The sequence below is a fragment of the Drosophila arizonae genome, chromosome X, assembly GCF_054131065.1.
Source record: "Drosophila arizonae isolate 15081-1271.41 chromosome X, UAZ_ARI_1.0, whole genome shotgun sequence".
Lineage (NCBI taxonomy): Eukaryota > Metazoa > Arthropoda > Insecta > Diptera > Drosophilidae > Drosophila > Drosophila arizonae.
In genome coordinates, this window is record NC_142927.1 from 3,218,156 (window position 1) to 3,232,618 (window position 14,463).

The following is a 14,463-nucleotide window of genomic DNA, read 5'->3' on the forward strand; positions in this document are numbered from 1 at the left end:
GGGCACATGTTGCTGCCTCAAGTGCCATAAAAGGATGCCAGCCAGCCAGCAGCAGCAGCACACGCACACGCACACACATGCATACATATATACAGTATTGCTCAATATATATATCACGCATGAAAAATGCACAAAAATTGATTTTAATTTATTTTAAGTGATTCACAGCGAAATCGCTAAACGCAAACCTTGAATGCGCTAAATTTGTCGCTGACAGCAGCAGCAACAGTTGCACCAACAGCAGCAGCAGCAGCAACAGCAACAGCAACAATTGCGCAATTAAAATGCAGTTGATTTGAATTCCATTTGTGTGTGAAATTTCGTCTGCTTTTGCATTCCAATTGGAGATGAGCGCGTGACACGAAAATAGCACAAACCAAACGGAGCTAAGTATAGATCGCTCAGCATCTAGCAATTGACTACACAAATATACATATGTATGTATGTATCTATGGATCAGCTTAAGCTATGTGCTGGACTGCAGCTGCAGCAGGACATTTTGGAATAGAAGAAACTAGTTTTGCGATCATAGATCTGATGAAGATCCATGTCTATGGCTGATATTTGAATAATAGAATATGTCCATGACAACTCTATATACTCTAATATGTGATATAGTAATCCGATGTAAACAAAATGTTCCTAACTCTAACTCGATTTACAAAATTTACCTCAGATTGTTAAGAGCATTATAAGTTATATATGTATATATATGTAAATAATAAATATGTATGTATACAAAATTAACAAATTCCATTTGCAATATTTTTTCAAAAATATTTTGTGTTTTATTTGTATTTGTATTTAAACTAAGTATGCGATAAGGAATAAATTTTTGTTTATAATCGATTCGTGTGTTTAGTTTAGTTTAATTAACAACTATTAGTTAAATTCTAAGCTGAATGCGATTTACGCAATGTGTTTAACTAACAACTAATCAGTGCTAAATACAACTTAGTTATATTGTAAAGCGGGCATGCCCAATAGCTGTCTCTATATATGTGTGTATACATATATATAAGGAGCTGTATATATTTATATATATATGGTATATATGTATCGTATCGTATGGTCGAGAATGTCGTCGAGATGATATCAATATGAAAGCAACAATTGAAAAAAAAAAACTATATATATATAATATGATGTCTGCGAATATGTGTGTGTGTGCATGCATGTGTATGTACGAGTGCGTGTGTGTGTGTGGGTATATAAAATATTAGTTACTAATAGTTCATAATATAAAATTCCAAATCAAAATCACATTAGACAAAAGCAATATTCGAATTGACTTTAGAACAAATTCAAATTTTGGTTTTCGATAAAACTATACTAATCATCCGAAAGAGCTTCGTATAATGCTAGATATTAAAAGCAATTACAAGGATCACAATCAAAGTGTTTCAATTACAATCAAATGGAATTATCAATTGAGTGAATATTGTTAAAAATACAAATTAATCAAGTATATATTTTATGGTAAAGCAAACGAATGTCTTGAATACATTTAGAATGTGTTGAATGATTGATTGATTGAATAGATTATAATTACAAATACGAACTATTCGAATGATTTGCATGGAAAATAGACAAAGACGTCTTTCGAATGATACACAATTACAATTTATATAGTTATATATATATATATAATTTATACGTTAGGCCATCTAATACTCTCAAGTGCTTCTATGCTATGGCTGTTTACTAAGATTGAACTGAGATACGTGTTAAATTCGAAGTTGGGCTGAAAAACAAAAAAAAACATTGGAGTCACATTTAACATTTGAAAATTTTGGCACAGCTTAACACTTAAATGCTTAATTATTGCTATATATATATATCTCAATATATATATTATGTAATACTAACTAATACTAATAGGTCTGTCTTGGATACATTTCTAGTGTGGCAATACAGTTTTGGAATAGTGAAATAGTTCATTAGCGTATGGCCTTACAGATACAATGGATTTGTATGCGTATTAACTTAATCTCTATAAATGGAAGAACAGTTTCGCCTTATTAAATGAGAACAAAAAAAAAATAAAAATACAAAATAGAAAGGAAATTGCTGTTGTTTCTGTTTTTTAGGGTTCGAGCAGCTCAAACGCAAAAAACAAAAATTTTTAAACATTACACAATATTCAAAATTAAAACGAAAACGAAAAATAATTGCACACACATTGAGATTGTTGTTTGCTTTTTAGTTTTTAAAGGACATGGAAGCGAGAGTACTTTTGTTGTTGTTGTTAATGTTGCTGTTTGTAGTTGTTGTTGTTGTAGTAGTTGCTGGCAGTTAGATTCAATCCGTAACGCCCAGATGCACCAGCTGCTGCATGGTGCGCTGCAAATAGGTGGGATCTGGAAACATATTGAACTGCGTCTTGTGATCCACACTATTCCAAATGACCACATCCTCACGCCCCGTGGTCACCGAGCGTCCAATCGAGAACAGCAGTCGACGATCGAACGCGATCTTGAGAAAGCGCAACACCTTCCGTCCCAGCGGACAGTCGGGCAGATAGCAAACGCGCGGAAACCCAACGGCAAAGAAAGCGCGTCCCGGATGCGGATGCTCAGCGGTCTGCAAGCCCGAAGCAATGCTGCGAAAAAAAAAGAGCGAGAGTTGTAGCCATAGTAACTGGGGAATAGTCCAGCCAACTCACTCGTAGACAATCTGTATGGTGTTCTGGCCCTCGTGGCCGGGCAAACTTTTGCTTATGATGCTCCAGGACATGCTGCCAATGGGTTGATTGCCCACCTTTTCGCCGTAGACAATGCCACACACGGGGCACTCGATGAACAGGTTCTGCTGCAAACGTGAGAGAGAGAGAGAGAGAGAGAGAGAACGAGAGATATATAGTCAACAGCATAAATTAGAGCGAGTTAGCACGAGTATTTCTATGCAATGAAAATTGGATATATATGAGAATATGGGATATGGGAAACAATTGCAATTCTTCATTATCTTGCATTCGTGAACGTTTTACTGGCTGTAAATATGGCAATATTTGTAGGTATGTAGCATAGAAACTATTTGTCCTAAGTCTAGTCTGTGTTAAACGATTTATCACTTAGTAATTCTGCTTTGTTAAACATTCGTTAACGTTGCACGGACTGCCATCGGATTGGACCTAATCAGTATAGGCCAATTGGAAGTCTACTTCTATGCCTATCATCTGATCTCTATCTTTCATTTTGCTAGCCATAAACTGAGCAAATGAATCGGTATGAATGTTTAGCTATGATCGGTAACAACATTAACCTTCTCCTGTCTTACCTTATTAAGCTCATTCTGCTGCGCGATAATCATACCATTGAGGCACTGCAGATGCATCAAATGCTGGCAGCGACTCAGCGATATGGCAGGATTTTGTGCCGAGTGCACCAGCTCCTCCATGCACATGGGGCAGGGCTGGGCGTTTGGCCACAGCGGCGGCTCGACAACCTTGACAAAGCGCGATATCATATCGCTGGCTGGGTCCACGCCCACAATCGAACCAGCGATTGATTGCTGTTGTTGCTGCTGCTGTTGCTGCTGCTGTTGTTGCTGTTGCTGCTGCTGCTGCTGTTGCTGCTGCTGATGATGATGATGTGGCATAGGCAACGGCGGCGGTACCGGCGCCCGCTCTCCCAACGACGAAGGCGGCAGCGACGGCACAAACACCTCATCGCTGCCCAACGAACAGTCGAGCAGATCGTTCACAGATATGGCAAAATTGCGGCTCCGCAGGCTCTCCTTGCTCTCGTGGCTGAGATACGTGGAGACGGTGTCAACGCTCGGCCTGCGCCGATGCGACTTGACGCTATTCGTATCGGTGTCTGAGACACGCGTGCGCGAGCGCGATCGGTGCGAGCCCAGGCGACTGCTGCGCTGCGACTGCAGCGAGCCCTCGGAGCATCGGCTATGATGGCTATTCATCGAGGAGGTCAGCATGCTCTTGCTGCTGTGCGAGAAGTGCGCCTGATGCTGCATCAAATGCAGCGTGGAGCCAGCTACATTCGAGTTGCAGCTGCCGACTGCTGTCGCCAGATGATTGCTGCCGCCGTTGTTGTTGCTGTTGCTGCTGCTGTGCTTGGTGCTGCTACCAAAGATGTTCAGGTTGTTGAGGATCTGGCGCAGATTTGTGGTGGATATTTCGCTGTGTTTCTTGTGCGGCTTGCGTGATTGCTGCTGCTGATGCTGTGTGTGTTGATGCTGCTGGTGTTGTTGGTGCTGATGTTGTTGATGCTGATGTTGCTGATGCTGATGTTGCTGATGCTGATGATGATGATGTCCATGCGTGGGCAGTGGATGCTGCTGTCGATGCATGGGCGGCAGCATGGCGCCCATTTTGGGCAGCGTATTATTGTTTCTCTGCTGCTGTTGCTGCTGCTGCTGCTGTTGCTGCTGTTGTTGTTGTTGCTGCTGCTGTACATAGTCATGGCCATTGTTGTTGGCCTTCAGCTGCAGCGCCTGCTGCGGCGTCAGCTTGACCAACGGATACGGCGCCTGTTGTGTGCGCCGTATGCTGCGCAAGGGGCCGCTCGGCTGCCGCATTTGCGTCAAGTTGCAAAAGTTGATGGTGTATGGCAGGCTGATGTTCGTGTTGCACAGATCCAAGGTTTGCTCGCCCTGCAAGTGAACATTATAATTATATTTTAGATAAGCCTATATATATTTGATGTTCAAGAACTTACGCGCGCCCACGCATCCTCAATGATGCACTGCACATGCATGTTGTATGGCCGCCAATCACAATTGTTGTCCGCGCTGCCCCCGCCGGACCACTCCCACTTGGTGCCCTTGCCCGCCGGGCTGCTGGGCGCATAGAGCATGCGCCGCACGCCAATTGTTAATAGACCGCCAGCCTCTGATTCGGTATCCGACTCTTGGGTCATGGTCCGCACATTCACATAGTATTGCTCCAGGCTGGGATCGGCGTCGCTGAGCATAACACGCGTCAGTTTCTTGGCATGCGCACGCTCCAAGTGCTGCGACACAGCCGGCGAATAGGGAAGCCATTTGCCACCGCGCGACTCATATTCCCAGACGCAAACGGCATGAGTATGATTGATGGCTCCGCCACCAACGCCGCCTGCAGCAGCCACACATCCACCACCAGCCCCATTGCTGGCCATATTGTGTATCTTTCTGCACTCACTTCATTTTGTAACTATTATTGTCTATTTTTATTTTAATTGATAACATCAATAATATGTGCGTTTATTTTCTTGATTTTCCTTTTATGCTCGTTCCGAATTTTCTGTTTATGCATTCAAATTCGGCTGCGATCGTTGCTGACACTGCGACACTGCGACGAAGATGGAACACAAAATAAACAAAGAAATTAAAAATGGTGGCCCTGCATGGGCAGGGGTGGAGTGCACCGCAGCACCATGTCAATCAGTACCTTTTGCGGCTTGATATTTTGTATTTAAATGTACCACTTGCACCACACTTTAACTAAAACGTAATTTTAACTGATCTTTACTTAATTTATATGCTAATTTTAACATTTGGGCGCAAGCGCAAATGGTAATGCAACAGGTAGAATAAATTATAGTTTGTGCAGTGTGGACGTATTTTCAGCTATAGTGCATGACTTTTCGAAAGATTCAGTATTTTCTTTCAATAAGTACACTATCGAAACACTGTGACATGCAGCTCTGAATGCGCCATCTAGTGGCTTTTAAATGAAAACTACGTGCACATACAACCCTGGCGCTAGCAAATGTCAACTTTGACAAGAAAGCAACTTCCGCCGCTCTCGCAATTCCTTTACCTTTCTGACGGGCAGACGTAAAGCTGGTCTTTTAAACGACCCGCAAAATAATCTGCTTTTTTTGTTAACATCGTTGAATAAAACTGCGTGAAAATGGTTGTTAAGAAGGTAAACAATGCTACCCAACCAAATGATATCAACATTCCCACTGGCAAATGTTGCGCGCCGTGAATTATCTCGAAATATTTTTTTATGCAATTTTTTTATTTGTGTTTTGTTTTGTGTTATTGTGCCATACAAAATATACATAATATGCATATGTGATGCGTATAGTGCTGATTCTCCCGTGCTTATGTGTGTGTGCTTCCTATTAAAACTGAATCAATTTCACGTTTCAGCCCAGGCCAAAGAAGAAGCCAGTGACCAAGAAGGTGGCCCCAGCTCCATTGGCTGTGAAGAAGCCCGTGGTCAAGAAAGTTGTTAACCAACTCTTCGAGAAGCGTCCCAAGAACTTTGGCATTGGTAAGCAATTGCAATCAAAAGCAAATCGTATTCCACGAATTCCTTATTCATCATTTCATTTTCAAATTTGCAGGCCAAAATATTCAGCCCAGGCGCGATTTGTCGCGTTTCGTGCGTTGGCCCAAATACATTCGCATCCAGCGTCAGAAGGCTGTGCTGCAGAAGCGTCTGAAGGTGCCACCACCAATCAACCAGTTCAGCCAAACCCTGGACAAGACCACAGCCGTGAAGCTATTCAAGCTGCTGGAGAAGTATCGTCCCGAGTCGCCGCTGGCCAAGAAGCAGCGCTTGAAGAAACTGGCTGAAGCCAAGGCCAAGGGCAAGGAAGTTGAGCCCAAGAAGAAGCCCAGCTATGTCTCGGCCGGCACCAACACTGTCACCAAGCTCATTGAGCAGAAGAAGGCTCAGCTGGTTGTCATCGCTCACGATGTCGATCCCCTAGAGGTAAGCTTCCTCTCCCTGTCTCTCTCACTCCTAGGAAATGGTGATCATTCTATGATGATGTTAATTTGAATTTCTTCAACTGAAACGTGTTATTTATTTATATAAAACACGTTGTCTGTGGTAAATTGACAGCTGAGTTTGTTCGCCCATAAAGAACAGGAGAGAACACCTCCGCCTTTGAGCACGTGTTATTTGATGAGATTGACTGATTGTTTTCTCTTTTTAGCTGGTGCTCTTCCTGCCCGCCCTCTGCCGCAAAATGGGCGTGCCCTACTGCATTGTCAAGGGCAAGGCACGTCTGGGCCGTCTGGTGCGCCGCAAGACCTGCACCGCGTTGGCTCTGACCACCGTCGAGAATAACGATAAGGCCAACTTTGGCAAGGTTCTGGAGGCTGTTAAGACCAACTTCAATGAGCGCCACGAGGAGATTCGTCGCCACTGGGGCGGTGGTATTCTGGGCTCCAAGAGTTTGGCACGCATCGCCAAGCTGGAGCGTGCCAAGGCTCGTGAGCTGGCCCAGAAGCAGGGTTAAGTTAGAGATGCGCAGCAGATGCAGCAACTATTTTGTATGCCTAAATAGCATATGGACGTCGATTCAAGTAGAGAGTTGATCCCAAATCCATACGAAAAACAACAACAAATAAACATTTAAGTGTACAATTTTTAACTATTTTTTTTACTCTCTCAATATGTGTATAAAACTGTGCTAGTGCCGCTTGAACGGGCCAAGTCTAAATGCTTGGCGTTCAATAAATTTATAAGCTCAATTCGAGAATTTCAATAATCTTATTTGCCAAAAAAAAAAAAAAAACGGCTCAGAACTTTTTTTCGAGTGCTGTAAAATGTTGGCCGTTGCGATTAGCAGTGCCCTTTTGAGTTTAAGCGGCTGTTGATCACGTTCGAGAACTTGTGTTAAAAGCCGGCTTGTTTTAAATTGCAAATGTATATTTGCTTAATGCCATTAACAAGCCCAACAGCTTTGAAAAAAACTTGGCACAACTTATATACATACATATACGCTTAGGATTGATCAAATAAACTAAAACCTCGCTAAAATTCAATTTTTGCATACTTAATTTTTTTACCGGCAAATAAAACCATTTTTGCACCTACAGCAAAATCTGTGCTTAACAGTGCCTTTTTGAGTCTAGCAGCTGTTAGTGTTGAATACGCGCCAAAATTCAAATTCAAAAGGTAAAAAGTATAAGTATATTTATAAAATAGTCAAGTAAAAGTTGAATCAGTTTAATGGGTAATATTATATTTTGGAACGTTCCGTTTTGATGGCTCGCAGCTTGATGCTCTGAATTGCCTCGTTCAAGATGCTGAGGACCATGTCTACCTTTTCCAGTGTCGCATTCTCGCCCATCAGACCAATCCGAAAGACATGCTCCACTGTGGGACCCAAGCCGCCGCTGATTTCCAGATTGTACCTGCCGTGGGAGAAGATTATGTTCACATGATTATATACATTGAGATTGAGATCTTGCTGTTCACCCACTTGCGCATTGCGTAGTCCGCCACCTTTCGCCAGTCGACGCCAAAGGGCACTTTCACGGCATTGACCGTGGGCAGACGATCCGGCTCGTGCTGCACAAACATCTCCAGGCCCAGCTCCTCGATGCCCAGCTGCAGTCGCTGCGAGCACTCCAAGTGCCGTTGCACCACGTTCTTCAGGCCCATCGCGCAGAAGTGAGCCAGCGCCTCGCGCAGGCCGTAGAGCAGGGTCGAGGAGATGGTGTGGTGGTAGATGCGCGGCGTGCCATAGCAGCCCCAGTACTGGCCAATGAGCAGCACATCGAAGTAGTAGACCTTCGGCTTGGTCTTCCGCTGCTTGATGTGGGTCAGGGCGCGTTTGCTGAACGAAATGGGCGTCAGGCCAGCCGGTCCGCCCAGCGTCTTCTGTGAGCCCGTGTAGGCCACATCCACCTTCCACTCGTCCATGAGGAAGTGGGTGCCACCCAGCGAGGCAACCACATCCACGACCAGGTAGCAATCGTATTGCCGGCACAGATCGCCGATTTCGCTGATGTGGCGCTGCAGGATGCCAGTCGAGGAATCGCCCTGTGCCACAAAGAAGACGCGCGGTTTGTGTGTATCGAAGGCAAACCGAATCTCCTCCAGCGTCAGCGCACGCCCAAAGCTCGCCTCCACGAAGCGCACATCGGCACCATACCGACGCGCTATGTCGCCCGCCCTGTGGCCCCACATGCCCGAGATGCCCAGCAGCACTACGTCGTTCTCCTCGATCAAGTTGCACAGAGCCGCCTCCATGCCGCTGTGGCCCGCTCCACTGATGCACATTGTGGCGTCATTCAGTGTCTGGAATATGTATTTGATGCCTTCCTTCACCTCGTCCATGATCTGTGCCCAAGAGCGGAAGAAAATTGCTTTAGAAACGGACTCTAAATTCCAAATTCTGATTGAGAATCTAGACTAACGGGAACGGAAGTATTCTGATTGGATTTGGACTTTATATACTAAGCGGAAATTTGGTTCAGTATATCATTTGAATGTGAAAGTAATATACCCCACTTTTGAATGCGAAAGGGGTATCAAAAGATTTGCGATGAAATTGCCGTGATTAGCCTAAATACATTGTTTGGCTGTTAACTGGAAATTCACAATGTGAGCTTTTCCCATATCAGCAAAAACAACATAATAAGCATTAACATTACATGCACTGTTAAAGTACAAGACAGCTAACAGCTAAATGGAAATGTGAAAGTAATGGTATTTCAAGGAAAGTAGTCTGTTAACTTGACAGTGTGACGCCACATTTGCGGAAAACAGATGCACGCGTGCTAATCTCTGTTTGAAAGTGAAGCAACTTTGACTCTGTTATCTGTTTTGAAGCCAGTAAACAAAACAAAATCGGAAATTGCGCTCAATTAATACCTATTTTTAGATTATAAAAAAGCGCACTCTAAGCTACTGCATACAGATTATGTCTGTCGCTAGGTTTTAAGCAAATCATTTTTTATTATTTACGGTAAGTATTGCAGCAAAAACTTAGTTAACTTCCCTATTTATGATTCTTTCGTATATGTTAGTGACTAGACAAATTGTGCTCTGTTAGCCGATTTAAATTTCGGCGCGCACTAAAGCACTAAGGATAAGTCTCTAGAGGTGGCAAAAAATGTTTTACATTTTTTTTCTCAGTTATCAAGATTTTCCGTAATTAGAAAGTCCCAATGATCAGTTAGCAGTGAGCGCTAAGGTTAACACATTATTACTACTATCACAAATTAAAATCAGTTCCATGTAGAGCGCTATTATATATGTAGTAAAGTTGAGTGAACGCACCTGTAGACACTCTGGATGCATGTGGCCCAGTACAGGGTTGCTCATGGCCTCAAGGACGCGCTGTGAGCAATTGGATGGACCCGGGCCCATCAAAGTTTTGCTGGGAACGAACAGCGATCGCTTGAGGACAAGTGGTGGCGGCACCTCCATTTCACTAAATGTTTGAATATACGAATAGGTAGTGTTTATTTTGTTTTGAAACTTTTCCACTATTCGTTTGGGTATTTATGTAACTCGAAAGTTGGTGTCTTATCACGGTAAATAAAAATCGGACTATAGAATTATATTGCTTTGTTAGTTTTTCTTGATAGTTGCTTTACGTTAAAATCTACAGATCTAACTGAAACGCTTTGAGTGCAACTCGGCTGGTTTTATAGCGGCGCAACGTTGCTTATCTATTCAAATAGCGCCAATGAACGCACTTGAAGTGGGGGGAAAACAAAAACAAGATGAGCACATTCTCAATTTCCCTTATCAATTTTGCTCTCGGAATCTTCATTCTATATACAGGAATACACACTTATGTATATATACGCAATATAGGTATATCAGCAATGGCCATCCAAAGGTTATTGTGAAATACAATGAGGTTGAGCTGCTGGTGTCTGCATGGACCGATACAGTGAACACTAGCAGAGTCTCAGACTCGGATCCACCTGTTTTTATAAACTACATAAATACCATATTATATACATACACACATACACATATAAATATATAATTATATTTGATAACCACCTATGAATGCGTGTTTATTATAGCCGGAAATATGTTTAGATGACACTTTTTGACTGTCGTTGAGATTATTGCATTTGAAAGCATTTCCTATAGACTGTTTTCATTTTTTTAATGGTATTTAAAAGTTTAGAAAATTTGTGCAATTATATTTTAATTTGAATTTTACAGTATTGGAAAACATAGAACAATTATCGCGCCAATGTATGTTCTTGCCGCACAGCAGTAACACGTTGGCGTTGCCAGATCTTAGCAATGATCTTGTAACAAGCTGGCAAGCTTAACAACAACACGTGCCAGCCGTAAACAAAATGAATTTCGTGTAATTTCGTTTGAGCCTGTTGAATGAGTTAAATACAAAAATGTCTCGTATTATTGTCAAACAGCTGCCCAAGCAGGTAAGTGGATAACCGTAAATTGTGTAGCCTTAAAGTTAAACCATTAAGTGGACTGTCTGCCAACAGATAAGTGAGGATAAGCTACGCAATATATTCGGCACCAAGGGAACGATCACAGATCTGCAGTTAAAATACACACCCGATGGCAAATTTCGGCAATTCTGTTTTGTGGGCTACAGCAGCGAGGCGGAGGCGCAGGCGGCCATCAAACATTTCAACAACACCTGCATACAGACGAGCCGCGTACGCGTGGAACCCTGTGCAGCGCTTGGCAGCGAGGAGAAGCCCCAATCCTGGAGCAAATATGCCAAGGATAGCAAAAAGAATCTGGAGAAGTTGAAGGCGGCACAGCCAGTGACGAAAAAAGTCAACGAGAAGAAAGAGAGGACAAACAAAGTTGATGAAATTCTGGCCAAGCACAAAGATGATCCGGCCTTCCAGGAGTTTATGCAGGCTCATGACAAGACGCGTGCGCTCTGGGCCAACGATGCAGGCATTGTTGCGGCTCAACCCGACAAGGAGACTGTGGACGCCCAGCCAGAAAATAATGAAAAAGTGAAGGAGACATCAGATGATGATGATGATAATGATGATGATGAGGAAGAGCAAGTGGAAGAGGAAGAAAGCCAGCCAGTTAAGCTCGCTGAGAAGCCCATTAGTGACATGGAATACATGAAATCTCTGATGGCAGGCAAAGCTGAAGCGGAAGCCAAACCAAGCACAGAGTCAAAGAGCAAAACGAAAGGAAAAGCCAAGCAGGATAAAGCCGATCTGCAGTTGTTCACCATCAAGATTCACAATGTTCCATATAAAGCCAAGCGTTCAGATATAATCAAGTTCTTCAAGCCCCTGAAACCTTACTCAGTGCGACTGCCCAGCAAAGTGCATGGTTTTTGTTACGTGGGCTTCAAGACGGAGCACGACATGGCCAGGGGCATGATGAAGAACAAAAGTTTCATATTGGGCAAGCAGGTGTTCTTTTCCGATTTCACCGACAAGAATCAGGTGACCAAGGCCAAGAAGTCGGGTGAAGCTATGGACGCCAATAGTAATCCTATAACCAATGTCAACGCCAAGTGGCAACAGCAGCAGGACAGCCTGAGCCATGAGGAGAACATATCCGAGTCGGGTCGTATATTCTTTCGCAATTTGGCCTACACCACCACCGAGGAGGACCTGCAAAAGCTATTCGAGCCATTCGGACCTCTGGTCGAAGTCAATCTGCCCGTAGACAAGGTGACGCGTCAGATCAAGGGCTTTGGCACGGTTACCTTCATGATGCCCGAGCATGCGTTGAAGGCGTTTAATGCGCTCGACGGCACCGACTTTCATGGCCGTCTGCTTCACCTGCTGCCCGGCAAGGAGCTGGACAATGCCCAGGAGCCGGTGGAAGACAACGATCCGAATCTTTCATTTAAGCAAAAGAAAGCGCTTAAGCTGAAACAGAACGCACAGAAGCCAATCGGCTGGAATACCCTATTTCTCGGCGCCAACGCCGTTGCCGAGATCCTGGCCAAGCAGTTCAAGATGAGCAAGGAGCGCATCCTGGACACCAGCGAGGGCGGCAGCAGTGCAGCCGTGCGACTGGCACTCGGCGAAACACAAATCGTTGTTGAAATGAAAAAGTTTCTCGAGGAGGAGGGCGTACGGCTCAGCGCCTTCGATGAGCCCACGCAGAAACGCTCCAAGACTGTGATACTGGCCAAGAATTTGCCAGCGGCCACCGAGGTGGCTGATCTGACGCCCATCTTTAGTAAATTTGGTCCCATCGGACGCATTGTGCTGCCACCCAGCGGCGTCACTGCACTCATCGAGTTCTGCGATCCCTCGGAGGCGCGACAGGCATTCAAAAAGTTGGCCTACAGCAAATTCAAGAATGTGCCGCTCTATCTGGAGTGGGCGCCGGAGGACACGTTCACCAAGACACTGAACGGCGAGGCTATCATACCCAAAACGGAGCCCAAGCCTGAGCCGGAGCCGAAGACGGAACAGGAGAAGGAGTTGGAGTTGGAGCAGAAACCAAAGCCCGATCCCGTGGCAGAGGATGCCGATGATGAGCCCGAGCCAAATACTACGATATTTTTGCGTAATCTTAACTTCAAGACTGTGACCCAAACGATACAGGAGCACTTTCAGAGCCTGGGCACTATACACACCATCGAGATAGCCAAGCGCAAGGATCCTCAGAATCCCAAACAGCTCAACTCCCTGGGCTATGGCTTTATCCAGTTCAAGCGGGCTGCCGTTGCGGCACAGGCCCTGAAGGACATGCAGTTGACCAAGATCGACGGCAATCTGGTGGAGCTAAAGCGCAGCGATCGCGTTCTCAAGTAAGTCATCCCAGAATTAACCTAAAGCTAGAATCGTTAATCAAACGCCATTTCTAATAGAACCCAAGACGATGGAGCACGCCGCCGCCAGGTGGCACAGAAGAAGCAGACTGGCACAAAGATTCTAGTGCGGAATATACCCTTCCAGGCGCACCATCACGAGGTGCGCGACATCTTCAAGTGAGTGACTCAATTAGTAGCCCATTAAATGGGCCACAAATAAATGTTCCCTAATCTTAATCTTAACCTGTGCAGAGCCTTTGGCGAGCTGACCTCACTGCGACTACCCAAGAAGATGACGCCCGGCGAGGATTCGCATCGTGGCTTCTGCTTTGTCGACTACACCACCAAGGCGGATGCAAAGCGGGCCTTCGATGCACTCAGCGCCAGCACCCATTTGTACGGACGCCGTCTGGTGCTGGAGTGGGCCAGCAACGAGGATCAGCAGGATGTGGAGGAGCTGCGCAAGCGTACTGCAATCAAATTCGATGGCAGCCAAGCGGCCGTCGAGGCCAAGCGTAGCCGTCGTGCCTACTTCGATGTGGACAGCAATGTGCCGCAGGAGACGGAGGACAACGAAGACGAAGAATGATGGAGTTACGTATATAAGTCCTATATAGATGTTATTGCAATAGATATGTGTATATAATATATAGAATTATATAGAACGACAATACAGATTTGATTGATGTTGAATCGAAACACTTTTAATCACTCCAATATGAGATCCAAGATTATTCGGAAAATTGCTCGACAAATCTGAACAACTCTTGGGGTATATATGAAATGAAGATTGCAGTCTGTAAACGATGACGAAAGAAGTTTGTGACAGTCAGGGGTACTTGACTAACTAATGATCCTCTTCTGGATAAATCCTTGTAAAATTCGACTATTGATCGACTCAAAAGTTGTGGAGTATATCAATAGAGGGGGTAACTTCTAATGTAAACCTCGAAAGCCTTGGAAGGTCAATGGTCATATACCTAATTAACGTATAAATAAAATATTTGAGCAATCTCTTGAG

The 14,463-nt window shown here is 44.4% G+C and overlaps 4 protein-coding genes across 7 annotated transcripts; 2 read left to right on the forward strand and 2 right to left on the reverse strand.

Annotated features, from left to right (window-relative positions):
• Positions 1-736: 736 nt before the first annotated feature.
• On the reverse strand, positions 737-5,584 carry dx (deltex E3 ubiquitin ligase). Of its 4 annotated transcripts, none has more exons than XM_089473700.1 (5): positions 5,393-5,584; positions 4,680-5,293; positions 3,280-4,614; positions 2,666-2,808; positions 737-2,602 (listed from the first exon to the last, which is right to left on the reverse strand). In XM_089473700.1, exons 2-5 carry the CDS (start codon positions 5,118-5,120, stop codon positions 2,302-2,304), a joined length of 2,220 nt encoding a protein of 739 aa, XP_089329826.1. In that variant the 5' UTR covers positions 5,121-5,293; positions 5,393-5,584; the 3' UTR covers positions 737-2,301. The 4 variants fall into 4 exon arrangements, with proteins under 4 accessions (XP_089329826.1, XP_089329822.1, XP_089329824.1 ...); XM_089473696.1 differs by having other exon boundaries at positions 2,666-2,811; positions 5,393-5,583; XM_089473698.1 differs by having other exon boundaries at positions 2,666-2,811; positions 5,474-5,580.
• A 127-nt stretch (positions 5,585-5,711) lies between these two features.
• On the forward strand, positions 5,712-7,337 carry RpL7A (ribosomal protein L7A). The gene is made up of 4 exons (XM_018014876.2): positions 5,712-5,872; positions 6,103-6,226; positions 6,300-6,670; positions 6,897-7,337. The coding sequence occupies exons 1-4, from the start codon at positions 5,858-5,860 to the stop codon at positions 7,200-7,202; spliced, it is 816 nt and encodes a 271-aa protein (XP_017870365.1). The 5' UTR covers positions 5,712-5,857; the 3' UTR covers positions 7,203-7,337.
• A 528-nt stretch (positions 7,338-7,865) lies between these two features.
• On the reverse strand, positions 7,866-10,330 carry Agxt (Alanine-glyoxylate aminotransferase). Its single transcript, XM_018014866.2, has 3 exons — positions 9,977-10,330; positions 8,172-9,034; positions 7,866-8,103 (listed from the first exon to the last, which is right to left on the reverse strand). The coding sequence occupies exons 1-3, from the start codon at positions 10,124-10,126 to the stop codon at positions 7,929-7,931; spliced, it is 1,188 nt and encodes a 395-aa protein (XP_017870355.1). The 5' UTR covers positions 10,127-10,330; the 3' UTR covers positions 7,866-7,928.
• A 621-nt stretch (positions 10,331-10,951) lies between these two features.
• LOC108618736 (putative RNA-binding protein 19) lies at positions 10,952-14,135 on the forward strand. Its single transcript, XM_018014853.2, has 4 exons — positions 10,952-11,109; positions 11,176-13,439; positions 13,500-13,619; positions 13,695-14,135. Exons 1-4 carry the CDS (start codon positions 11,074-11,076, stop codon positions 14,029-14,031), a joined length of 2,757 nt encoding a protein of 918 aa, XP_017870342.1. The 5' UTR covers positions 10,952-11,073; the 3' UTR covers positions 14,032-14,135.
• The last annotated feature ends 328 nt before the right edge of the window (positions 14,136-14,463 follow it).

Excerpts from the sequence above, each read along its gene's own strand:
- RpL7A (XM_018014876.2), top strand. Across the intron at positions 6,227-6,299 it reads TCCCAAGAACTTTGGCATTG|GCCAAAATATTCAGCCCAGG; the intron begins GTAAGCAATTGC and ends TCAAATTTGCAG. Across the intron at positions 6,671-6,896 it reads ACGATGTCGATCCCCTAGAG|CTGGTGCTCTTCCTGCCCGC; the intron begins GTAAGCTTCCTC and ends TTCTCTTTTTAG.
- LOC108618736 (XM_018014853.2), top strand. The coding sequence starts at position 11,074 with ATGTCTCGTATTATTGTCAAACAGCTGCCCAAGCAG. Across the intron at positions 11,110-11,175 it reads TCAAACAGCTGCCCAAGCAG|ATAAGTGAGGATAAGCTACG; the intron begins GTAAGTGGATAA and ends GTCTGCCAACAG. Across the intron at positions 13,620-13,694 it reads GAGGTGCGCGACATCTTCAA|AGCCTTTGGCGAGCTGACCT; the intron begins GTGAGTGACTCA and ends TAACCTGTGCAG.
- Agxt (XM_018014866.2), bottom strand. The coding sequence starts at position 10,126 with ATGGAGGTGCCGCCACCACTTGTCCTCAAGCGATCGCTGTTCGTTCCC. Across the intron at positions 9,035-9,976 it reads TGCATCCAGAGTGTCTACAG|ATCATGGACGAGGTGAAGGA; the intron begins GTGCGTTCACTC and ends TCTTGGGCACAG. Across the intron at positions 8,104-8,171 it reads GCGGACTACGCAATGCGCAA|GTACAATCTGGAAATCAGCG; the intron begins GTGGGTGAACAG and ends CTCCCACGGCAG.
- dx (XM_089473696.1), bottom strand. The coding sequence starts at position 5,120 with ATGGCCAGCAATGGGGCTGGTGGTGGATGTGTGGCTGCTGCAGGCGGC. Across the intron at positions 2,812-3,279 it reads AGCAGAATGAGCTTAATAAG|CAGAACCTGTTCATCGAGTG; the intron begins GTAAGACAGGAG and ends TCACGTTTGCAG. Across the intron at positions 2,603-2,665 it reads ACCATACAGATTGTCTACGA|CATTGCTTCGGGCTTGCAGA; the intron begins GTGAGTTGGCTG and ends TTTTTTTCGCAG.